Genomic DNA, 27,105 nt, shown 5'->3' on the forward strand with positions numbered 1-27,105 from the left:
GGTACCTGGTTACGAATCTCAGCTCATCACTTAGCACTTATGTGACCTTGGACAATTAATACCTCAGTCTAAAATGGATAAAATAATAGTATCTATCTCATAGAGCTATGTAGAGGATTAAGTGAATTAATATAATTAAAGTTCTTACACCAGAGCATGGTTCATCATCATCATCATCATTGGTTATAAGATAGCACTTACCAAAACTAACTGGTGTATTTAAAATCCAATATAAGCAATTTAATGTGACGTGAATTTATAATGCTTTGTAATTTCCAACATTTGTTCTGATATTAAGTTAGATAGAGAGGCAATACCAGAACTTGATACCGGTACTTTGCTTTTTATCTGTTAGTATGTCTGAACCTTTATAAAAATAGGCAGTATTATCAATTAGAAGAGCGTTTCTTGTCCTTTTAAAAACTACATCTGAAGATGTTATCTAAAATGTATGTGCAGGAGCTAAATAAAATACTTAATGAAGTTCTAATAAAGCATTTTTCTAATGGCAAGACTTGCAAATACATTTATATTAAACACCTTTCAAAAGAGTTTGGTGGAGAACCAAAATGGCAGTGTAGGCAAATGCCTGTACATGCTGCCTCCCACAACCACATCAAAATTACAATTAAAATACAGACCAACTATCATCCAGAACCACGGGAAAGCTGGCTAAGTGGAAGTATACAATAGAGAGGTAAAGAAGAAAGCACACTGAGACTGGTAGGAGGTGGGGAGGTGTGGAACGGGCTGGTCTGGCACCCATGTGTGCCGCTTTTTTAATCGGCAGGGAGATCACCTCTGCAGAGGGTGCCCGGAGGAGCTAGGAATCCCAGCCCCGCACCAGATGCCCAACCCAGGATCCAAGAGCTGGGAAAAGAAGTCCCTACGGGCAGTAAGAACTATGGACTGTAAAAACCAGTGCGGATTGGGGCTGAGTGACACACAGGCTGCTGGAAACCCAGCTGCTCCTCTTAAAAGGCTGGCACCATGAACTGAACTTACAAGCTCCCACTTCCTCTTAGCACCATTACCGGGTGTAAGAAGGTGATCCCCCAAATTAAGGGGTCCTGGTAGAACACAAAACATACTCGGGAGCCAGGCAGCAAAGCAAATATCTTTACTTCTACATAGAAGGGTGCGTAGCACATGGTCTGGAAGCACACGCACACCAAGCAGGTGGTCTGCTCGGCTTTAGAATCCCCGACACACGTGACCAGTCCCTCACTCTTGATTGGAGCTCAGGCGCACAGTCTTTTGCGATTGGCTAATTCAAAGGGAGGGGTTGGCCTTTGCGGTTTCACGATGGTGGCCCCCAGGGAGTTGCAAGTCATGCACCCAACATGGTGGCTGTCTAAACTGTTCTTTGGCAGAAAAGGTGACTTGTTTATTCTCACACGGGCAAAGCTCTGGGGGACCCAGACACATAGGAGGAGAAACTGGACTGTTTGGCATTGGGGCAGGAACTGGGGGGCAGCTTTCTTCCAGACGGAGGTGCTCGCAGCGGTCATTGTTCCCCTGCTGGGACCTCCCAGGTGCAGGGCTGACTGGCAGCCATTGCTGTTTGCTACACCCTGGTGATTCCCTGAGACCCCGCCTCACCCAATTTACAACCCCACCCAAGCTGTGGGCAGCAGCCTTTGCATATGAATGGCCTGTCAATAAGCTGCAGCTGGGTCAGGGAGCCATAAAGCTATCAATAAAAGGTCCAAGACCCAGCACCAGCAGCAGCCTGCCTTGCTTCACAGCTGGGCCTCATTTGGTCACTCCCAAACCTGATACAAAGAGGAGGAATCTGCAGATCTCTCTGTAGTTCTGCTGGGTGGCCCCAGGCAGTGGCTGACTTTGCACCTCCCTGGAGACTCAAGAGTCAGTGTACCCAGTGGTCAGTGTGAGACCATACCAGATTATAACTCTTCACATCCATAAGTGACACACTCAAGGGGCAGACTCAGTGAGCACCAAAGCCCCACTGAAGCAAGACCTGCCCCAAAAGGGTGTCTCCTGTACAGCAGCTCTTCCATTGTAGTCGCAGCTGGACCCCACAGCCAATTGGCCTGGAGGTCAGTTCCTCCCAGTGACACCAACAGCAATCAAGGCTCAACTACAACAAGACTGTGCACACAGCCCACAGGGTTGCACCTAGATTGTCCACCTCAGGTGATTGGGGAGGCTGAGCCACTGGGCCCTATAGGACACCTACTACAACTCAAGGAGACTTAGCAGCTACCCAATACATAGAAACAAACACAGGGAAGCAGCCAAAATGTGGAGACAAATAAATATGTCACAAATGAAAGAAATGGAAGAAAGCGAACTACTGGATATAGAGTTCAAAACACAGTTATAAGGTTACTCAAGAATCTTGTAGAAACCTCCAAGGGACTTAGTGAGACTTTCAAGGATCTTAGTGAGAATGCCAAAAAAATAGAAAAGGACCAGTCAGAAATTAAGCATACACTGACTGAAATAAAGAATAATATATAGGTGTTCAACAGTAGACTAGAGGATCCCAAGAATCAAGTCAAAGATTTGAAATACAAGGAAGCAAAAAACACCCAACCAGAAGAGCAAAAAGATAAAAGAATCCAAAAATATGAAGATAGTGTAAGGAGCCTCCGGGACAACTTCAAGCATACAACATCTGACTTATGGGGGTGCCAGAAGAAGAGAGAGAGCAAGATATTGAAAACCTATTTGAAGAAATAATGACAGTAAATTTCCTCTACCTGATGAAAGAAATAGACTTACAAGTCCAAGAAGCACAGAGAACCCCAAAGCAGAGGAACCCAAAGAGGACCACACCAAGACACATCATAATTAAAATGCCAAGGGCAAAAGACAAAGAGTGAATCTTAAAAGCAGCAAGAGAAAAGCAATTAGGTACCTACAAGGGAGTGCCCATATGATTGTCAGCTGATTTCTCAACAGAAACTTTGCAGGCCAGAAGGGAGTGGCAAGAAATATTCAAAGTGATGAATAGCAAGAACCTACAACCAAGATTATTCTACCCAGCAAAGCTATCATTTAGAATTGAAGGGCAGATAAAGATCTTCACAGAGAAAAAAAAGCTAAAGGTGTTCATCACCACCAAACCAGTATTATATGAAAGTAGAGGCCCGGTGCATGACATTCGTTCACTGGGGGGCATCCCTCAGCCTGGCCTGTGCCCTCTCGCAGTCCAGGAACCCTCAGGGATATCCTAAGCCGGCAGTCGGTATCCTTAGCACTGCCACAGAAGTGGGAGAGACTCCCACCACTGCCACTGCGCTTGCCAGCCATGAGGCCAGATTCTGGCTGAGCAGCGCTCCCCCTGTGGGAGCGCACCAACCACCAGGTGGCAGCTCCTGCATTAAGCGTCTGCCCCCCCGGTGGTCAGTGTGTGTGATAGCAACCGGTCATTTCGCCATTCAGTTGATTTGCATATTAGGGTTTTATTATATAGGATATTGAAGGTATTATTTAAGAAGAGGAAGAAGAAAAAGGTAAAGATAAAAAATATGAACAACAAAGTGGCAACAAATACATATCTATCAACAATTGAATCTAAAAAATCAAAAGAATAAAAAATCTGATGAACAGAATAAACTGGTGAATGGAATAGAATGAGGGGCATGGAAATAGAACAGACTGACGATTCTCAGAGGGAAGGGGGTGTGGGAGGGTGCGGGAAGAGATTAGACAAAGATCTTGCATGTATGCATTACTTATGGACCCAGACATTAGGGTGGTGAGGGCCTGGGTTTGAACCGGGTGGATGGGAGCTCTGAGGGGGGGAAAAGAGTGACCTCTGTAATCTGAACAATAAAGATTAATTTAAAAATAAATAAATAAAAACAATACACCATTTTAAAAAGAGTTTGGTAACATCTTTGTGAAGGATTGGTTGGATTGTGGTCACCATGTCTTGCTTAAATGCATTTAGATTCAGATCTCTTTGAAAACATTGTGTCTGCCAAACAAAACATATTTGTAAATCCAAGAGATTACAACCTTTAGTTTCTAAAGACAAATGTGAATACTATTGTATTTAGCATAATTATTTGATATTAGCTGCTCAACTTAGTGACCCTCAGTAATAATTAGTCCATCACAAATGTTTGCTAGTGCCTATTCATTACACTTATCATATGGTCTCTATTCTGCTTTTATTTTTAATTACCCATTTTTTAGCTTTTATTTTTGTAAGCAACCTGAAATTATTTATAAGCAGATAGTACATAAAATGAATTGTAAAATTTGGTTCTAGTATTGCTGTGTAGTATTTGGTACTAATTTTTTATATGTATGACATAATAACATGTAATATAGGTACCATTATGGGTGATGTCGAAGCCTGCAAAGGGTGAAGTTACACAGTACAACACGTTTTTGGCCAGGCCCAGAATGCCCGTCCTTGTAAACCCCATTCAACAGAAGGATGAAAGCACTACATAGAAGCAAGATGTCAATAGAAGAGACTTCTCATTATCTGAACAGACACTAAAAACAGCTCTCATCTCGAAGAACCCAGCACTTGTATCACAGTATGAGAAATGAGGTCTGGGCAGCAGCGTTTGATGAACAGTCTTCCAGACGTACAGTGATTTCTTTGGACCCCTTATCTTGCATTTGCAATTAGATTGGATCACCTCCCATTTAGAGACTCCCCAAGACTTTGGACACTCTTTCAGTTATCCTTAAAGAAGGACACCCTCTCTAGAGAAACAGTTTTTATATACAGTGCACTGGATCTCTTGGAAAGACCAGAATTATCAGTAAAGAATATATTAAATGGCTCAAGGGCTACTGTGGAGCATTTTTTATGGCTTGACAGTAAAACTTCTAGAACCAGTTCCTGTCTCTGCAACGGGGTGTTCCTTTAGAGTCATTGATAGCACAAAGAGCCTACTAATCCATGCAGGGCATATTCTGAAGTTCTTAAAGAAGACAAAACATAAAGATGCTTTCGTGGGAATGACAGTGGTTGATCTGCACTCCAGAAACTCCTGGAATTTTGTTTTTGGATAGGCCTCTTTGATAGATGGTGTAGGACATTCAGCTTTGCCAGGTATGACAGCTTTTTATAGCTCATAGTATGAAGTCAAAGTGAAGAGCTGCAGAAAACACCTTCAAGTGACTGTTGAACTTTTTTCTTTTTGTCTTTTATTTCTTTTTGTTCAACTTTTGATAACTTACATTCCTGAAGTGACTTGTGTTTTGCTGCTCAATCCTGTAAGTCTTTTGTTGTTGTTGTTAATCCTTACCCCAGGATATTTTTTCCATTGATTTTTAGCGTGGAAGGGAGGGGGAGAGACACATCGATTGGTTGCCTCCCCCATGTGCCCAGACCAAGGCTAGGGATCGATCCTGCAACTGAGGTATGTGCCCTTGACCAGAATCAAACCTGCAACCCTTCAGTCTGAGTGCGAACACTCTAATCACTGAGCCAAACCGGCTAGGGCTCAATCCTGTAAATCTTAAACCCATGAAATTTGAGACACATTTGGACTTAAACACTGACAGTGGCTTGCATACCTAATGCAAAGCTCCAGCCACTTGAAAGAAGCTGACTAGCACCCCTAAACCTTTGCCCTATCTATTTACCCAAGTTGCAGTGTACTATTGGCTTCAACATTATAGAAAGTTACAAAGGGCTGGTGAGGTGGATTGATGATGAACCTGCTGACGCACCTAGAGTCACTCTGAAACAGTCATGAAGATAAGTGAACTTGCCAAAACCTTTATTGAAGCCTTTAAGGAATGGAAAGAGTGGATAATAAAATGCCATTGCTATTCTCCAAAATAAGGAACTTCAAATAGGAGTAATTAAAATAAAAACTTGCATGGCTAATAAAAAATAATGTTTTTCTTCTATGTATTACTTGACAAAGATTTATTTCTAAAGTGTGTTTGATTGAATATAAAAATGAGAGAGTATGTCATTAAAGTAACAGAGTTAGAAAAAGGGATAAAAAGTAAGTATTTTTTAAAATACAGGCTTTAGAATTGTCAGAAAAGTCACTTAATAATAATTGCAAGCCTCATTCTCTAAGGAGCCCGCTCACCTTGCCTTTCCCCACCCCCTTACCCCAGGCATGATTTCCTTGCTTCTCTCTCCTAAGCTTCAAGGGCCTTTCTTTTGCCTCTGTAACATTTCCTGAAGCCCATTTCTTCTGCTGCTCACTTCGTCTACTTATGTGACTTTCTAAAAATAAACTCTGTCTTATAAAATAATAAAAATAATAATTATTGCAAAACTAATTTTTAAAATAATATTTGTTGGCATCTAAAAAATATATTTGTTTATTGATTTCAAAGAGGAAGAGTGTCTGCAGGCCGATGCTTTATCCATTGAGTCAAACCAGCAAAACTAATTTTTTTATGGCCCTGCCTACGTGGCTCGGTGGTTGAGCGTCGACCTACATACAACCGTGGAGGTCACGGTTAGATTCTGGGTGAGAGCACATGCCTCGGTTGCAGGCTAATCACCAGTAGAGGGTGTGCAGGAGGCAGCCAAGCAATTGTTCTCTCTCATCATTGATGTTTCTCTCTCAGAGACTCTCCTTCCATTCTGAAATCAATAAAAATATATTTTTTAAAAACTGATTTTTTTATGAAAGTGAGATTTTAAAAAACTTTTTACTGTGGAAATTTTAAACATTCAAAAGTAGAGAGAATGGTATAAATCCTACCATCTTTATTATTCAACTTCAATAATTAACAACTCTTGGCTTGGCCAATTTGATTTCATATATCAGTATGTTGACCGTTTATTTCATCTAAAAGGGAATACTTTTGAGAATGAAAAGGGATGCTGTTATTAACTAACCAAGACACCAAGGCATAAAACCCAGAGAGACCTAAGCAAACTGGGAAGTATGTTGGTCACTATATCTTTAATCTCAATCACTTCCCTTCCCCTTCCACATACCAGCTATTGTTTGGATGCAAATCCCAGATATCATTGTTTCATCAGTAAATATTTCAATAACTATCTCTAAAAGATAAGGGTTATTTTTTAAAATCCTATCTAATAAAAGAGTAATATGCAAATTAACCACCACTCTGCTACACCCACAAGCCACGCCCACAAGCCAATCAGGAGCGAATATGCAAATAAACCCAACCAAGATGGCTATGGCCACAGAGAGCAGGAGGGAGGCTTGGGTTTCCCCGGCAATGGAGGAAGCCAAGCTTTCCGCCAGCCCTTGCCGGCCTAGGCCTCCACTCAAGGCTACAAAGTTTTAGTGATAGAAGATACATAAATCCCAAGAGAAATGACTGCACCGAGCAAGCAGAAGGCTTGGCTCTGCTCCAGGCTACAAAGTTTCAATTGTAGAAGATAAATAAATCCCAGGTACCAGGGCCTCCACTTGGGTCACCAGGGGGCGTGGCCGGCCTGCAAACCACCACAGGCCCCTCGCCCAGGCCCCTCCACACCCCAAGGGAACCCCCACCCTGATCCAGGACACCCTTCAGGGCAAACCAGCTGGCCCCCACCTGTGCACCATGCCTCTATCCTATCTAATAAAAGAGTAATATGCAGATTGACCATCACTCCAACACACAAGATGGCTGCCCCCATGTGGTCAAAGATCCTGCCCCCATGTGGACACAGATGGCCACCACAAGATGGCCAGCAAGGGAGGGCAGTTGGGAGGGACCAGGCCTGCAAGGGAGGGCAGTTGGGGGTGATCAAGCCTGCAGGGGAGGGCAGTTAGGGGTGACCAAGCTGGCAGAGGAGGGAAGTTGGGGGCGACCAGGCCTGCAGGGAAAGGCAGTTGGGAGGGACCCAGGCCTGCAGGGGAGGGCAGTTAGGGCCAAACAGGCTGGCAGGGGAGCAGTTAGGCATCAATCAGGCTGGCAGGGGAGTGGTTAGGGGGTGATCAGGCTGGCAAGCAGAAGCGGTTAGGGGCAATCAGGAAGGCAGGCAGGGGAGCAGTTAGAATCCAGCAGTCCTGGATTGTGAGAGGGATGTCCGACTGCCCTCAAGGAGTCCCAGATTGGAGAGGGTGCAGGCTGGGCTGAGGGACACCCCCCCCCCTGTGCACGAATTTCGTGCACCGGGCCTCTAGTTATAACTATAATATCATTATCACACCTAAAAATTGATAGTAATTCCTTAATATCATCAACTACCTAGTCATTGTTCAGATTTCCCCAATTGTCACAAAAATGTCTTTATGGTGATGTGTTCAAATCAGGATCCAAAACCAGTCCATTTTATTTGGTTCTTAAGTAAATTTGAGATTATAGTTCCTTCTCTCTTTTTCTTTGAGTATATTATCTGTTGAGAAATCAGGTATTTGTATTTAAGAACAATTTACTTTCATTTAGGTGGAAGTGAAAAGTATTAGAATGTTATTGAAACCAACACCACCCTATTTTCTTCTTTTCCTTTTCAATGTTGGGACTATAGATGATTTCACATCAAGAGAACCATGCAAAGTGGAAGATTTCTGCTGACTCTCAGAAGACTTCTGTTCAGCAACTAAATGAACAGTTAGAGAAGGCAAAATTAGAATTAGAAGAAGCTCAGGACACTGTAAGCAGTTTGCATCAACAAGTCCAAGACCGGAATGAAGTAATTGAAGCTACAAATGAAGCATTACTTATTAAAGTAAGTAAACATATAAAAGTGTATAAAGCATATGTTGCTGTAGGAATGGCAAACCTGTAGAAAATTTTTTCTTGTTGTTAATCCTCACTTGAGGATATTTTTGCCATTGATTTTTAAAGAGAATGGAATGGAGAGGGAAAGACAGAGAAAATATCGTGTCCTTGAGCGGGAATTGAAGCAAGACCCCAACAGGCTGAGAAAAATGCTTTCCAGAATGCCATTCTGCAGTTTTTACTTGACTTGAGTATATATGTCGTTTTTTCAAATAGCCTATTTCTATTTCTTTACCCTTCTGATCATGGCAGTTTATTCTGGAATTTGGAATTAATATTAGTATTGATGCATAGAGATAAAAATTTTAATGTTAGTTCAAAACTGCCAATGTGTATGATTAACATGGTCAGTTTTTTAAGACCTTGAAAAAAAGAATAATCTAATTGGTAGTTATAAAAATAAATCATTTTATAGCAAAATGAAAATTATTGAAAAGCCAAAAATCTTAATTAAATAATACCTTAGAAATATTTCTAGTTACTAAGCTAAGCACGTAAATCTCTTACATAATACTAGGGGCCTAGTGCACAAATTCGTGCACCCTGAAAGGAACTGTAGGCCATGAGGCTGTGGTGGGCAAAGGGGCAGGTCTTGGCCCATTCTCCATGCCCCTGCCTGGCCCCTCCTGCCATGGCCCCCGGTCCCCTGTCTGCTGGCAGCCCCCCTTCTGCTGCCACTGCTTCCACGTGCTGACGGCGCTGGCCCCACTCACACCTGCTGATGGCACGGAGCAATTGGGGCTGGCACCAGCAGTGGGTGCAGGTGGGGCTGGCGCCATCAGCAGGTGTGAGTGGCAGCTGCTGCCCCAATTGACCCTCAGGAGCAGGGGGAGGTGGAGAAGCCCTCAGGGGCGATCGGAGCTGGCAGCCGCCACTTGCACCCACTGACGACGCCAAGTGATCAGGACCAGCGCCAGGCGCCAGCAGCAGGTGCAAGTGGAGGCTCCAGCGCCGGCAGCAGGTGCGAATGGGGCTGGCGCCGGCAGTGGTGCAAGCACCAGGTGGGACTGCAGCGCACGGGAGCAAAGTATTTTCAGTAACCACCAGAGGCTCACCCCGATGACAGCGACCGGCGCCCCACCTTGGTCTGGCGCTTGCGCTCACCTGCTCCACCATCCCACCGCGGCCGACACCCACCGTGTCTGCACTCTGCCACCTGCTGCTGACGCCCGCCATGTTCTGCGCGCACCTTCTGGTGGTCAGCACACATCATAGCGACCGGTTTTTCGGTTGTCCAGTTGTTCCGCCCTTCAGTCTATTCGCATATTAGCCTTTTATTATATAGGATGCCTTGATATTCACAGTACTAGAAGAAAGCTGAATAGACAATCTAAAATTATGTTTCGGTTGAACACTCTTCCTGGATTTTTTAAAGTATGTTTTTATTGATTTTTAGAGAGAGAGGAAGGGAGAGGGATAGAGATAGAAACATCGATGAGAAAGATCGATTGGCTGCCTCCTGCAAGCCCCCTATTGGGGATTGAGCCTGCAACCCAGTCATGTGCCCTGACTGGGAATCAAACCGGTGAACTCTTAGATTATGGGTTGATGTTCAACCACTGAGCCACACTGGCCAGGCTCTTTCTGCTTTTATTGAAACATTAATATATCTAATATTGTGGGGATTAATAACAGTTATACAAAATTATAAAACTTCATTGGGAAAAATCGACTAAAAATTGAAGATTCTGCATTATGTATTCCTTGTCACAGTACTTATTTGTGCTCATTTGTTAGATATTACCAATGAGATAAATACAATTAGATTGCACTTATTTATTATCCAGAAGTTCCTTAAGTTCAACTACTTTGAAAATTACCAAAATACTGGGTAAATATCAGCAATTCTAAAATTAACTATACATATAGAGATCGTAGAACGTGTACCATAATTAGCAAATATTACCAGTCGTTGTTTTCTCTTATTATTTTTTTGTTAATCCTCACATGAGGATATTTTTTCCATTGCTTTTCAGAGAGAGTGGAAGGGAGGGAGGAAGGGGTAGAGAGAAAGAAAAACATGGATATGAGAGAGACACATTGACTGGTTCCCTCCAAACCCCAACCAGGGCTGGAGAGGAAACCTGCAAGCAAGGTACATGCCCTTGACTGGGAATTAAACCTGTGACCCTTTGGTGCGCAGGCCCACGCGCTAACCACTTAGACCAGTGGTCGGCAAACTGCGGCTCGCGAGCCACATGCAGCTCTTTGGCCCCTTGAATGTGGCTCTTCCACAAAATACCACGGCCTGGGCGAGTCTATTCTGAAGAAGTGGCGTTAGAAGAAGTTTAAGTTTAAAAAATTTGGCTCTCAAAAGAAATTTCAATCGTTGTACTGTTGATATTTGGCTCTGTTGACTAATGAGTTTGCCGACCACTGACTTAGACACACAGTCCAGGGCGAATTCCTTTATTTTCTGACATTAGCTCTCAAAGTCAGTGTCAACTGGCTCATAGGAGAGAAAGAAATAAGAAGAGTTAATAGAAGAGTAAAAGCTGGCGTAACTGTAACAATTACAAGTAGCTACCTAAGGGGTGGCTAGGGGCTGGGAGGAGGGAGTCAGGGGGGCAAAACAGGAGATATCTGTAATACTATAAAAAATAAAAAATATATTAAGAAAATAATATAACAAATTAAAAAAATAAAGAAGTAGCTATAAATAATTGAAAGCAATTCCATTAGTAGCAGCATTAAATACAGAGAACAGAAAGAGAAGAGAGAAGATAAACAGTGTTTGACACAATTAATCTTTCCATCTTATTTCCTTTTTTTAAAAAATATATATTTTTATTGATTTCAGAGAGGAAGGAAGAGGGAGAGAGAGATAGAAACATCCATGATGAGAGAGAATCATGGTGGATCGGCTGCCTCCTGCAAGTCCCCCACTGGGGATCAAGCCCACAACCCAGATAATGTGCCCTTGACCGGAATCGAACCTGGGACCTTTCATTTTGCAGGCCTATGCTCTACCCACTGAGCCAAACCGGCTAGGGCTCATCTTATTTCCTTTAAGTACCCTAAAAAGTGCCTAGGTTTTTTTTGTTTGTTTGTTGTTATTGTTGTTTTAAACAGTTTTTTATTGGTTTCAGAGAGTAAGGGAGAGGGAGAGAGAGATAGAAACATCAATGATGAGAGAGAATCATTGATCGGCTGCCTCCTGCATGTCCCCTACTGGGGATTGAGCCCGCAACCCAGGCATGTGCCCTTGACAGCAATCGAACCCGGAACCTTTCAGTCCGCAGGCTGATGCTCTGTCCACTGAGCCAAACCGGCTAGGGTAAAAGTGTCTAGTTGTTTAGGGCAACTGGAGTGAGAGCAAAGCTAAGACCATTTTCTGAGAACCCTAAAGGCATCATTATATTATGGCACATTACAATAATGATTACAACAGGGACCTTCTTTGAGTCTTAAGAAAAAGTTGAATGATGGTCAATGTATTCAGTACACTACATTTTATTATAAAAGTCAGGTGTTAAAGTCAGGTGAGATACTGCATTTTTCAATTATGGCTAGATAACACACAAGAGGTTTTTTTAAAAAAAACTTCCCACATAGCCGTATATGTATCAACTCTATAGCTACTTTATTAATTGTAATGATAAGAATGTGAACCCAGGACTTACTATAAAAAATTTAGCACACCAGCCACTTACAAAGTTTTTCTAGATGAAGTAGTATAAAGATATCAAAGAACTGATATATGCATATTAAACTTGCATTTTGTAATGCACACTGTGGTAATGACAGTTATAAGCACAGTATTTTTAGAAAAAACAGAAAGTATCAAATTAAAAATAACTGATTTAGAAATTTATCTCTTATGGATACCCATAAGAAAAAGAATGTATTTGAACAGGAGACTACTACACATATCATTTAACTTTTAAAACGAAAATGTATTTTCTTCCCTTTCTTTAGGCTTTATGATTTTTCAAAGTATGCAACCTCATTCTTAGGATCCCAAAATTGGGTCAGAAGACCCAAATGTAGGACATGGAAAAATAATAGATATGAAAAGTTTATTTAATAAGGATTGATTTATCATATTTAATCATTTTCTTAAAGGTTTTTCTCTGAAAATTTTCTACCATAATAAAGCTTTCTTATAATGAGGACATATAAAGCAGAGTAGCTAATATACATTTATTTCCTATTAGAAATTCTGAAGGGAGTTGTGGGTTTTTGTGTATATATTAGATGAACAAAAGATTGTGTATCTTTACACTTTTGCAGAGAAATTTTTAGATGAATATTTTAGTCTTGACTAGAGAATGATATTGTCATTAACACTAAGCAGAAAAAAATTATTTAAGGAAAATCTAGTTTTTATGGAATTCTTTAGTGTAGTTTAAACATATTTCAAGTGAACTTATATAATTGTCCAAAAGGGTTGAAACAGAGCTGGGAAAACCCTGTTAAGTTGTTATAAAAGGAATTTTTATACTGGGATGAATGTTGACTTAGATGACTTCTAAGAGTCTGATTTTATTTAACAAAGGGTATTGAGCTCCTTCTATGTACAATTTTTCTATAGGAGTCAGAATTAACCAGATTACAAGCCAAAATTTCTGGACATGAAAAGTCAGAAGATGTCAAGTTTCTACCAGCCTCCTTCACATCTCCAGTAGGAAATATGCCTGGCATTCAAGATCCAGAATCTACTAAACATGCTCACACAGCTTTTCTCAAGTGTAGAAAACTACGTCGCTCCATTAGTGCCAGTGACCTTAGTTTCAAAACTCATAGTGACGAAGATCTTTCTGCAGAATTACTACAGGACTTTAAAAAAATGCGATTAGGACAACATTCAACATTAGAAGAAAGCCAGAAGGATCTGACTTACACCCATTCTGACTCATTTAAACCTCTCACATATGACCTAGAAGATGACAGTTCTGAAAATAATGACTTCAGTACTCTTAGTGGAATGCTAAGATACATAAACAAAGAAGTGAGACTATTTAAAAAGTCTTCAATGCAAACAGGTGCTGGTTTAACTCAGGTATGTATCTTATACATTAGAAGTTATAATGATTTGTCTCCATTGAATATCATTTTATTACTTGTAGAAAATCCATATGTTTAAATGAAGCATGCCATTAGATGATGTACAAAATATTGAAAGTACAAAAAATTCACTGTAAGTTTGGAATGCTTTTACAACTGAAAAGTAGAGTTAAAAATTTCGCTTTGAAAAGTAATTTTTAAAAAATAGCCTATATATTTTTTTAAAATAAATCTTTATTGTTCAGATTATTACAGTTGTTCCTCTTTATTCCCCCCTTAGCTCCCCTCCACCCGGTTCCCACCCCACCCCATACCCTTAACTGCACTCCCCACTCCGTCCTTGTCCATAGGTGTAAGATTTTTGTCCAATCTCTTCCCGCACCCCCCCGCACTCCCCCCCCCCCACCTCCCCGGGTCTCTGGGAATCACCGGGGCAGAGAATTGTCAGTCCACTTCCTTTCTATGCCCCTGATTCTATTATATTCACCAGTTTATTCTGTTCATCAGATTTTTTATTCACTTGAATTTTAGATTCACTTGTTGATAGATATGTATTTGTTGTCACTTTGTTGTTCATAATTTTTATCTTTACCTTTTTCTTCTTCCTCTTCTTGAAGAATACCCTTCAGCATTTCATATAATACTGGTTTGGTGGTGATGAACTCCTTTTGATTTTTCTTGTCTGTGAAGCTTTTTATCTGACCTTCAATTCTAAATGATAGCTTTGCTGGGTAGAATAATCTTGGTTGTAGGTTCTTGCTATTCATCACTTTGAATATTTCCTGCCACTCCATTCTGGTCTGCAAAGTTTCTGTTGAGAAATCAGCTGACAGTCGTATGGGTACTCCCTTCTAGGTAACTAACTGTTTTTCTCTTGCTGCTCTTAAGATTCTCTGTCTTTTGCCCTTGGCATTTTAATTATGATGTGTCTTGGTGTGGTCCTCTTTGGGTTCCTCTGCTTTGGGGTTCTCTGTGCTTCTTGGACTTGTAAGTCTATTTCTCTCACCAGGTAGGGGAAATTTTCTGTCATTATTTCTTCAAATAGGCTTTCAATATCTTGCTCTCTCTCTTCTTCTGGCACCCCCATAAGTTGGATGTTATACGCTTGAAGTTGTCCCAGAGGCTCCTTACACTATCTTCATATTTTTGGATTCTTTTATCTTTTTGCTCTTCTGGTTGGGTGTTTTTTGCTTCCTTGTATTTCAAATCTTTGACTTGATTCTTGGGATCCTCTAGTCTACTGTTGAACACCTATATATTATTCTTTATTTCAGTCAGTGTATGCTTAATTTCTGACTAGTCCTTTTCCATAATTTTGGCATTCTCACTAAGATCCTTGAAGGTCTCACTAAGTTCCTCGGAGGTTTCTAGAAGATTCTTGAGTAATCTTATAACTGTGGTTTTGAACTCTGTATCCAGTAGTTTGCTTTCCTCCATTTCTTTCATTTGTGATGTGTTTCTTTGTCTCTGCATTTTGGCTGCTTCCCTGTGTTGATAGAGTGGCATTATGTGTTAGATGTCCTATAGGGCCCAGTAGCTCAGCCTCCCCAGTCATCTGAGGTGGACGCTCTTGGTGCACCCCTTTGTGGACTGTGTGCACAGTCTTGTTGTAGTTGAGCCTTGATTGTTGTTGGTATCACTGGGAGGAATTGACCTCCAGGCCAATTGGCTGTGATGACCAGCTGTGTATACACTGGAAGATCTGTTGCGCAGGAAACACCCTTATGGGGCAGGACTTGCTTCAGTGGGGCTCTGGTGCTCACTGAGTCTGCCCCTTGATTGTGTCTCTTATGGATATGAAGAGTTGTAATCCGGTATGGTTTCACTCTGACCACTGGGTACACTGGCTCTTGGATCTCTAAGGAGGTGAAGGTCAGCCACTGTCTGGAGCCGCCCAGCCAGAACTACAGAGACATCTGTAGATCCCTCCTCTTTGTATGGGGTTTGGAAGTGCACAGAGGAGGCCCAGCTGTGAAGCAAGGCTGGCCAGGCTTTGGGCCTTCTTTTGGAAGCTCTGGGGCTCTCTGAGCCAACTGTAGTTTGTTTTAGGTGAAAGGACAGGCCATTCATATGCAAAAGCCAATGCACACAGCTTGGGTGGGGTTGTTAATTGGGTGGGGCCGGGTCTCTGGGAATCACTGGGGCAGAGAAAACAGCAATGGCTGCCAGTTAGCCCTGAACCAGAGAAGTCCCTGGTTCTCCGCATCCCCAGCCCCCGTGCAGGAACAATGATTGCTACAAGCCCCTCTAAGAGAAAGCTGCCCTCGCCTTCCTATCCCGATGCCAGACAGTCCAGTTTCTCCCCGTATGTGTCTGGGTCCCCCAGAGTCTCGCCCAGAACTGGAGTTCAGAGCAAGTGGGAGCTTGTATCTCCCTCCCGATTAAAAGAGCAGCACATCCAGGTGCCAGCACTTTCTGCGCCTCTGCACCTCTTACCAGTCTCAATGCGCTTTCTTCACCTCTCTAGTTGTGGAATTTCCACTCAGCCAGCTTTCCTGCGGTTCTGGGTGCTAGTTGTTCTGCCGTTCAATTGCGGTTTTGATATGGTTGTGAGAGGCAGCAAGTATATGTGTTTACCTATGCTGCCATCTTGATTCTCCCACCTATATTTTTTATTAAATACAATCCTTATATTTGCTTAAAGGACTTATTCTACCTCATGTTAGGAAAGTATTTTTAACTCAAGAATATTGGAAAATGTTCTTGGAGCTCCAAAATTAGTTTGTTTCTAGACTTCCTGGAAACCATTCTAGTAAAGATTAAGGTAACCTTTGTTTTGATCATAAACTTCCACAGTGGCTCAGAATATCTCATTCACATGATTTATCTACTCCCATTATTCTTTGAACATATCATACTGAATAAGCAACTATATACCTACTGCATTCAACATTGTTTATAAGCATTTAATCTATAGTTTGCATATGGAAGTAAATAATCTCTTCTTGGTAATATTACCTAGCTTTTTTAAAGTGCCCATTTGCCTCATTTTCAAACATAAAATAGGTTTGGTAGCCTAAACAATTTGAAAAGTGTTTTTAGAATGGATTAAAGACAGTGTTATAGTTTCTTTTCATTTCTACATACCCTTTCTCACATTTAAAATAGCTTAGCCCTAGCTGGTTTGGCTCAGTGGATAGAGTGTCGGCCTGTGGACTGAGGGGTCCTGGGTTTGATTCTGGTCAGGGGCACATGCCTGTGTTGCGGGCTCCATCCCAGTGGGGGTGTGCAGGAGGCAGCTGATCAATGATTCTCTCTCATCATTGATGTTTCTATCTTTCTCTCCTTCTCCCTTCCTCTCTGAAATAAAAATATAATGTTTTTAAAAAAGCTTAATTTACTATTTACATGTAGAAAACTATATAAATGTAATAATATTGTGTGTAAAACAAAATTTACACATTATGAAATTGTGGTATAATAAACAAGACAGTCTTCTATAGAAACTGATAAAATTTGTTTTCATTTAGCCTTTAAGATTACAGTTGTGTTTACTGTATATCATAAATTCACTTCATTTAGAATTTATTGAATAACTACTATATAATCGCATTGGGATTATGGAAATAAACAAAAATGACTAAGAACCTGTCCAAACAGAACTTACATTTTAGTGGGGAGATCATCAATAAACAACTAAATAGGCATATGTTCTAATGCTAGGTAAAGTAAGTGTTATGAAGAAAAGTTGATAAGAGGATACCTTGTGACGGGTACTATTTTAGATAAAGTGATCAAGACAGGCCTCTGACATTTGATCAGAGTCCTGTAGGAAATAAGGAAGTAAACTATCTCAGTATCTGGAAGAAGAGCATTGGAGGAAAGGGAACAACAGGTACTAAAATGCTGAGGTGGTAGCATGCCTCACATTCAAAAATCAGCTAGGATGTGTGTGGCTGGTTTGGTGCAAACAAGAGGGAGAGTAGTAGATGATAAGGTAAGAGATAATTCTGTGGGGAACGCTAGGGGTCTTATAGTTCCTGTAAGAAGTTTGGATTTTATTCGAAGTGTGATGGGAAGCCATTGAAGGGTTCTGCTTAAGGACATGATATGATCTGATTTATGTTTTTAAAGGATTACTCTGGCTGCTTTACAAAGAATGGATGGTAAAGAAACAAAAGCAAAAACTAGTAAAACACACACACACACACACACACACACACACACACACACACACACACACACACACACACACACACTATCTGGGAGGCTACTTGTAATAATCCAGGCAAGAGATGATTTTGGATAGGCAGGAGGAGAGATGTAGAACTGTTGAGAATGATTCAATTTCTGGATATATTTTGAAAGTAGAACCAACAGGATTTAATGTAGGTTTTGAATGAAATAGAGGTCAAAGAATTTGGCCAGAGTATCTTAGCATTTACTGAGATGGGGAATACTAGGAGATGAGCAGATTTGGATGCATAGACATAATCAAGAGTTTGATTTTAGATATATTACATTTGAGATTTCTATTAGATGTCTAGGTGGAGATGACAAATGAGTGATTAGTTTGAGGCTGAAGTTATCATTTTTTTTCATTTTTTTATTAAATTTATTGGGGTGACATTAATAAAATTATACAGGTTTCAAGTGTACAGTTTTATAATGCATCATCTGTATATTGCATTGTGTGTTCACCACCCAAAGTCAAATCTTCTTTCTCTAACGTCTCCCATCTCGAACAATTCGATTCTCTACCCAAGTTGTTCACAGAAAAAATGTCTCAGCTAACAACCCTTTCGTGCTGATGCCTCAAAACGTGTCTCTCAGGCAACAGGGCTTTTGTTGCTGGTGAAATAGAGGGTTAGCACAATTTGAAAACATAAAGAGGCCATCAAGAGTGCTAATGTTGCTAAGGGTGTGAAAGTGCTCACAAAACAGCAATCATAGGTAATTGAAGAGGTAGGAAAATAGTTGATTGGATAAACTAAAAGCAGTTAGCTGGTGATAGCATTTCAGAAACAGAGTGAATATGTGAAAAATTCCTTTAAGGCTAGTAGGAAGTCGTTCAATAAATTTAAGAAAAGAAGTGTTTATCTATAAATTAAGCAGTACATTAGACATGCACTGTATATAAGAAAGGTTAAAATAGGGAATCATTTAGGAGTCTGGAATGTGTTAATTCAATTTACATTATTTCTAATGGAAAAAATTATTCGGTTTTCGAATAAATCACTTCTTGAACAGCCTTCCAGAATGAATTAAGTTAGAGAAATGAGGTTCCACTGTATATTTAACCTCCTTTACCCTTTACTTCCTCTCCCTCCTTTGCTGCTGCTAAACTCCATATTATTGTTTGTGTCTATTAGTTTTTGTTTGTTTGGATTGCTTGTTCATTTGTTGCTTTTAGTTTTATATCCCACATGTGAATGTTCTTAACTTTTTCTGTGTGACTTAACTTATTTTGCTTAGCATCATATTCTCAAGATCCATCCAGGTTGTTGCAAATGGCAGTGTTTCATCTTTTCTTACGGCTGAGTAGTATTCCATTGTATATATGTACCACATCATCTTTTTTTTTTTTTTTAATTCTCACCTGAGGAGTGAGGATATACTGTATTTTCCATTGATTTTTTCCTTTTTTTTTTTTTTTTTAGAAAGAATGAAAGGGTGGGGAGGGTGGAGAGAGAGAGAGGAGTGAGAGAGAGAGAGAAACATCGATGTGAGACACATCAATTGGTTGCCTCCCACACAGTGGGGATCATATCTGCAACTCGGGTACATGCCCTTGACCAGGAATTGAGCCCAAGACCCTCAAGTGCACAGGCTGATGCTCTAACCATTTAGCACAGCTGCCAGGGCTGTACCACATTTTTTTTTATCCAATCATATTGAAGGATACTAGAAAAATTGTTTCCATGTCTTGGTCTCCATGAATAATGTTGCACTGAACATAGAGGTATGTATATCTTTATGAATACATGTTTTCACATTTTTCAGGTAGATACCCAGAAGAGGGATTGCTGGGTCATATGTTAACTACTAGAGGCCCGGTGCACGAAATTTGTGCACTGGGTGAGTGTCCTTCTGATGTCCGTGGGGAGCGGGCCTAAGCCACAGTCTGGCCACAGTGGCTCGGAGCACACCCCCTAGGCGGGTCCGTGGGTCCACTGGGGGCCTTGCTCCCAGGGCAGCCGGCGTGGCGGGCCTGCCTGCGAACCCCCGGTGGGAGTGGCCTTGAAGATGGGTGGCACACACTCCTGCCCGGGACCTTGCTCCCAGGGCAGGCGGCACAGCATGCCTGCCCACGAACCCCCAGGGGGAGTGACCTCAGAGCTGGGCGGCGCCGCACTCCCGCCAGGGACCTTGCTCCCAGGGCAGGAAGGCTCCCAGGACAGGTGGCGCATCGTGCCTGCCCACGAACCCCCTGGCGGGAGTGGCCTCGGAGCTGGGTGGCACCGGGGCTGGGGCCACAGCCACTCGGAGCCCGCCTCCAGCCCTGGTGTGTGGTGTGTGTCCGCTGGGGCTAGGGGCATGCTCTGAGCCGGCCATGAGCTGGTCGTGATGTCCTGGCCTAATTTGCATATTTCTCTTTTATTATATAGGATATCCTTAATTTTTTGAGGAACCTTCACACTTTTCCATAGTGGTTGTACCAATTTACATTTCCACCAGCAGTGGATGAGGGTTTCTTTTTCTGCACAACCTCTCGAACACTTGTTATTACTTGTCTTGTTGACAGTAGTGATTCTTACAGGTGTGAGATGGTATCTCATTGTAGTTTTGATTTGCATTTCCCTAATAGCTAGTGGAGTTGAGCATCTTTTCATACATCTATTGTCTATTTGTGAGTTTTCTCGGGAGAATAATCTATTCAGGTCCTCTGCCTATTTTTTATTTGGATTGTTCGTTTTTTGTTGTTGAGCTGTATGAGTTTTTTATATATTTTGGATAACCCCTTATCAGAAGTGTTATTTGCAGATATTTTCTCTGATTTGGTTGGTTACCATTTTGTTTTGTTGATGGTTTCTTTTACTGTGCAGAGCTTTTTAGTTTGATATAGTCCCATTCATTTATTATGTGGTTTTTACTTCTCTTGCCTTTGAGGTCAAATTCATAAAATCCCCTGTTTTTTTTCTATGTAATTTATTGTTTAGGGTCTCATATTTAGGTCTTTGATCCATTTTGAGTTAATTTTTGTGTATAGTGACAAATAGCAGTCTAGTTTTATTCTTTTGCATGTGGCTTTCCAGGTTTCCCAGCACCATTTATGGAAGAGGCTTTCTTTCCACCATTGTATGTTTTTGGCTCCTTTATCAAAAATTATTTGCCCATATACATGTGGGTTTATTTCTGGACTCTCATTCTGTTCCATTGGTCTGTGCATCTGTTTTCTGCCACAGTATCATGCTGTTTTGATTATTGTTGCTTTGTAGTATATTTGAAGTCAGGGAGAGTGATCCTCTGACTTTGTCTTATTTTTCAGGATTGCTTTGGTTGTTCAGAGTCTTTTGTGGTTCCATACAAATCTGAGGATTTTGTGTTTTATTTTAAAAAATCTCATTGGGATTTTGATGGGGATTGCATTAAATCAGTATATTGCTTTGGGTGGTATGGCCATTTTATTTATTTATTTATTTATTTATTTATTTATTTAGTCCTCACCTGAGGATATTTTTCTATTGATTTTTAGAGAGAGTGGAAGAGAGAGGGAAAGACAGTAAGAGAAGCATATCGATTGGTTGCCTCCTGCATGAGCCCTGGCCAATTCCTAGGGCAGGAGAGGAGCCTGCAACTGATGTACGTGCACTTGACTGGAATTGAAGCTAGTATCCTTTGGTCTGCAGGCCAACGCTCTATCCACTGATCCAAACCGGCTAGGGTTGATATGGCCATTTTAACTACATTGATTATTTTAATGAACACAAAATATCCATTTCTTTGTGTTTTCTTCAATTTTTTTAAATAATGTCTTGTAGTTTTCAGTATATAGATCCTTCACATCCTTGTTAAGTTTATTTCTAGGTATTTTATTCTCTTTGTTGCATTTGCAAAAGGAATTGTGTTTTGTTTTGTTTTTAATAAAAAAGGCCATTCTGTTTTTTGTGTTTTTTTTTAATTGTCTAAAGTTTTACATATGTCTCCTTTTCCCCCCTCTTGACCCCCTCCCCCCAAAGCCATTCCCACCCTGGGCAAGCCCCCACTGCCCCAGTGTCTGTGTCCATTGGTTATGCTAATATGCATGCATACAAGTCCTTTGGTTGCTCTCTAACCCAGGAATTGTTTTTTTTTTCCTCATTTCTTTTTCTAAAATGTTATTGTTAGTGTATGGGAACACAATGGATTTTTATGTATTTATTTTTATCCTGCAACTTGACTGTATTTTTTATTTTATTTATTTTTAGAGAGAGAAAGGAAGGGGGGAAGAGAGAGAGAGAGAGAGAGAGAGAGAGAGAGAGAGAGAGAGAGAGAGAGAGAAGCATCTATGTGAGATTAGCTGCCTCCTGCATGCTCCTTACCAGGGACCGAGCCCCAACACAAGCATATGCCCTGACCAAGAATTGAACCAGCAACCTTTTGGTGCATAGGATGACACCAACCAATTGAGCCCCACACTGATCAGGGCGGTAAACCAGCGTTTTATATGTTAGTGGGAATGATCCAGTAGACAGGGAAATTGATACAAGACAGAGTAGAAGGAATAAAATTCTTAAGGTAGGCTGAAGAAGATAGGACCCAGTAGAGAAGCAGAATTGGCCTTGAATAAAGAAAGCAGTTCATCCACTGCAGTGGGAAAGAAGGCAGACTATATGGATACAGAAACACGTACAGTGGAAGATTTGGTGGGAAGGAAGGAATTTATTTATTGATTGCCTTTATTGTCTTAGTGAAATAAGAAGAAAGAGTATCATTTAAGACATAGAGTATCATTTATTGTAGGTTTAGGATCAGGGAAGAGCCTGCCTGGTGTGGCTCAGTGGTAGGGCATCGACCTATGAACCAGGAAGTCAGGGTTCAATTCTCGGTCAGGGCACATGCCTGGGTTGTGGGCTCAATCCCCAGTGTGGGGTGTGCAGGAGGCAGCTGATTAGTGATTCTCATCATTGATTGTTTCTATCTCTCCTTTCCTCTTCCTTTCTCTCTGAAATCAATAAAAATATGCAAACTACTGTAGACATTTCCTAAGAAAATTCAGCCAAAGTTAAATTCTATCTATACTAATAATCTATACTAATAAAAGGGTAATATGCAAATTGGTCATGATGCCCTCACAGTAACAACCAAACAGCAGGCTGTGTGGGGCAACAAGGCTGGCAGGGGGGTTAGCGAGGGACAACCAAACAACTGACCAGCAGGCTGCATGGGGCGACTAGGCCGGCATCGGGGGGGGGGGCAGTTGGGGGCAACCAGATCAGTGCGGGGAGAAGTTAGGGGCGGTCAGGCTGGCAGGCAGAGGCAGTTAGGGACAATCAGGCAGGCAGGCAGGTGAGCAGTTAGGAGCCAGCGGTCCCGGATTGTGAGAGGGATGTCCAACTGCTGGTTTAGGATCGGGTCGAAACTGGCAGTTGGACATTCCCCAAGGGGTCCCGGATTGGAGAGGGTGCAGGCTGGGCTGAGAGGACCCCTTCCCCTCGTGCACAAATTTTGTGCACTGGGTCTCTAGTATACATATGGTTGTTTATTGTAGTGATACTCTACTGAGTTTTAAATTTGCATTAACCATAGTTACTACTCATTTCTTCCTTTTTTAAAAATTTTTATTGATTTCAGAGAGGAAGGGAGAGAGGGAAAGATAGAAACATCGATGATAAGAGAGAATGATTGATCGGCTGCCTCCTGCACACCCCACACCGGGGACTAAGCCTGCAACCTTGGCATGTGCCCTTGACCGGAATCGAACCTGGGACCCTTCAGTCCGCAGGCTGACACTCTATCCACTGAGCCAAACCATCTAGGGCAACTACTCATTTCTTTAAGCTCACATGGGACTCTCATGGCTCATGAGCCTCAAATTGCATGACCTATATTGACTTAATCTTGTCTTAGATAGAAGGAATGGGCTCTTTGGGTTGCTCAGAACTCACTTCAGGGCTCCTTTGGAACCCATTCTGGGACTTATGCTTGACAAATGCTCATCTGAGGGTTTTCTTCAATTCTCTGATACTCATTACTTGTGTTATACATTAATCTTAAGGGAAAGGTAATGAAAGGCATCTTTTCAATGCTTTTCTGTAAGGCCTCCATTGTTTCTTTTTTAATTTCACTGTTGGTTTTTTGTGTGTGTTTTTTTTATGGAAGGTAAGAAAATTCAGAGTGAGAACTGCTACTATTGAAACTTTGACTTGCTATGGTTTTACTGTTTATGGTCATTTACATATACATTGCATTAATAAATGTGAACTGCCTTGTAAATTTTACATGATATATTTAAAATTATCTTTACCTGTCATGTTAAAAAATCTTTTTCTGCCCTAGCCAGTTTGGCTCAGTGAATAGAGCTTCGGCCTGTGAACTAAATGATACCAGGTTTGATTCCGGTCAAGGGAACATGCCTGGGTTGCGATCTTGATCCCAGTAAGGGGCGTGCAGGAGGCAGCCCATCCGTGATTCTCTTTCATCATTGATGTTTCTATCTCTCTCTCCCTCTCCCTTCCCATGATCTACAGGCTAGTTCTGGTCCTCAGCTTATTCACCCACTACTAAAGTATAACTGCATTGGTCTCCAATTTACAAGAATAATTTTTAAACTCTTTTAAGCCAAGTAAACTATTATTTAAATGAAGTGTTATAAAGAATTCCAAATATGTCAATCAGATGCAAAGATAACTTCTCTGGTTGAGGGAGGGTTGTGTCTGATTTTTACCCAGCTACGTGCTCACCCTGTTTCATGACTTCCAGTTTGGCTCAGTGGATAGAGCATTGGCCTGCAGATGATCCCAGGCCAATGATCCCAGGTTCGATTCTGGTCAAGGGCACATGCCTGGGTTGTGGTTTTGATCCCCAGTAAGGGGAGTGCAGGAGGCAGCCGATCAATGATTCTCTTTCATCATTGATGTTTCTATCTCTCCCTCTCCCTTCCTCTCTGAAATTAATAAAAATATATTTTAAAAAACACCTTTTTCTTTGGAATGGTGAATGTAAAGTTTAAAAGCTTGGTTTGAGGTGTCATCAGCTATTAAATATTTGTTTCTGACTCATGGTGCAAGTTTCACTTCTATAGAGAGTAAAACCAGCTGGCCAAGTCTGATACCATTTAACTCAACTGCCGATTTGGACCTTAAACTCATTATTGTAAGCAATGGAAGGGCCAGGAGGCATTGTTGGACGGTGCTTAGGCATCAATTGGCCTTAATGGAGTCCCACTCCAGAGAGAGTGCAGTCTTAAAATCCACTGGTACAGCAGAATATAGACATTGGTATGTGAGAAGTGCTTAGTAAGTGTTAGCTCCCTTTCTTCTGTTGCAGCCCATATACTAAATTTCCTGACACTTAGCTATGTTGGCAACTTCATTCACAATAAAACCTCTAACAGCAGTATTCTGCTTTCAGACTCTGACAAAAGCTTCAGAACTCACAAAATATTACACATACACAATTTCAAGGAATTCAAAGACTTCCAGTAAAGAACTTTTGTTTTAGATTAGAGCAGTGAAAGTGTTGTTGATTGATTAGCCAAGTCATAGTTTATTTGGAAGTTATAAGAAGTACTAGAGGCCCAGTGCACGGATTCATGCACTGGCCGGGGGGGGGGGGGGGGATCCCTCAGCCCGGCCTGTGCCCTCTCACAGTCTGGGACCCCTTGGGGGATGTCCACCTGGGGATTGGGACTAAGCCAGCAGTCAGACATCCCTCTCGCATTCCAGGGCTCTCGCAGTCCAGGACCCCTCACTCCTTACCGCCCGCCTGCAACAGAGGCGGGAGAGGCTCCCACCACTGCCGCTGCGCTTGCCAGCCGTGAGCCCGGCTTCTGGCTGAGCGGTGCTCCCCCTTGTGGTCAGTGTGCATCATAGCGACTGGTTGTTCCACAGTTTGGTCAATTTGCATATTAGGGTTTTATTATATAGGATTATTTCTTATTATTTCCATCTTATTCCCAGAAAGGAAAAGTAGTTTACAAAATATGGTCTGTATGCTATGCAATAAAATGAAAAATAAGAATTGAAAAAATCAGCTACAGGGAAAAAAAAGATGGGGGAAAAAAACAAGATGAGGCAGGAGTGCGATAGGAGCTAGAGACATAATAACATTTCAAGTTCCTCGCCCAAGGAAAGGCCAAGGTATGATAAGAATATTTGACCTGCATTTTTAGAATCTCCTGGGCCCTTTCCCTCTATTTTTCTACTTTATGTTATGCTACTTCTTTGGGCAAACTTTATCTCTTTTTTTTTCTTTCCTGCTCTATTTTTATTTTTTATTTTTTATTTTTCATTGACTTTCTTCGTGTAGCCTTTGGTCTTTCTTATCATGCCCTCATTTGAACTATGTGACACCAGTGGCTAAGTATCTTATTTTTATTATGTCCCCATTTTTGTGTTTTAAATCAATTTAGTTTAACCTTGCAACCTTGCGCTCCTTCCCCATCCTTAACCAGAATTATTTGCTTTACATCCATGTGATCCATTATTGACTTGTTATTATTCATTTTTTCAATTAACTTAGTATTCCCAGTCTTGCTTTAAATTATGCTTCTGATGGTTTTAGTGGATTTTTAATGCTAAATCAATATAAGAATATGTCAATATTAATCTATTATTTTGTATTATTCCAGGGAGAAAATTTATAATGAAAAGAAGATGTTGATGTGGTGAAAAAATGCGACTTATGGTACAGTGCTGTGTTTCATTATTGTATGTAGCTCATACTTCATAGAAGCTGTTATTTTATTGCTTTTGAATAAATTTTATATTTCAATATTTTTAAAGAAAGTTCTTTCTTTTAAAGCTTACTTACATTTTTTTGTGAAAATTAATTCATTATTTTTGGCTTAAATTTTCTACTTTGTCTTTGTTTTTTATGTGGAAACTAGAGGCCAGGTGCATGAAATTCGTGCACGGGTAGGGTCCCTAGGCCTGGCCGGCGATCAGGGCTGATCTGTGGGGCGACTGGCGGGGCAATCGGGGGTTGGGGTGGCCCCCACTGCCACCGCCTTGGCCAGCCTGGCGCCGCCTGCTTGCTGGCCCCGCCCCCCGCTGCTGCCCGTTGCCTCCCTCTGCGGGGCAACTAGCAGGGCAATCGAAGGGGCCTCCCACTGGCACCCACCTTGGCTGGCCTGGGGCCTGTGGGCTGGGGGAAGCTCCTGCATTGAGCGTCTGCCCCCTGGTGGTCAGTGCATGTCATAGCAACTGGTTGTTCCACTGATCATTCTGCCGTTTGGTCAATTTGCATATTAGGCTTTTATTATATAGGGTTATTGTTAAAATGCATAAGTACATTGAGTCATTTATATTTTTTATATCAGACTATCTTAGTGTTGTTTATTTTTCTAGTAATGTTTTATTT

The 27,105-nt window shown here is 41.4% G+C and overlaps 1 protein-coding gene and 1 pseudogene across 12 annotated transcripts in view; both read left to right on the forward strand.

The window, feature by feature from the left end:
- The window catches only part of CCDC18 (coiled-coil domain containing 18), a 125,278-nt gene extending 98,754 nt beyond the window's left edge, over positions 1-26,524 (forward strand). For all 11 annotated transcript variants that reach the window (XM_080658144.1, XM_080658133.1, XM_080658142.1 and 8 more), the window contains 3 exons: positions 8,402-8,602; positions 13,190-13,657; positions 26,375-26,524. In XM_080658144.1, the coding sequence (XP_080514270.1) occupies positions 8,402-8,602; positions 13,190-13,657; positions 26,375-26,389 (684 nt within the window). In that variant the 3' untranslated portion in view covers positions 26,390-26,524. The remainder of the gene's footprint in view (positions 1-8,401; positions 8,603-13,189; positions 13,658-26,374) is intronic.
- LOC308242589 (archaemetzincin-2-like) lies at positions 1,306-5,076 on the forward strand (annotated as a pseudogene). Its single transcript has 2 exons — positions 1,306-1,329; positions 4,438-5,076. The product of its transcript is annotated as an archaemetzincin-2-like (transcript).
- Positions 26,525-27,105: the final 581 nt, after the last annotated feature.

Source organism: Plecotus auritus (assembly GCF_963455305.1).
Source record: "Plecotus auritus genome assembly, chromosome: 2".
Taxonomy (NCBI): domain Eukaryota; kingdom Metazoa; phylum Chordata; class Mammalia; order Chiroptera; family Vespertilionidae; genus Plecotus; species Plecotus auritus.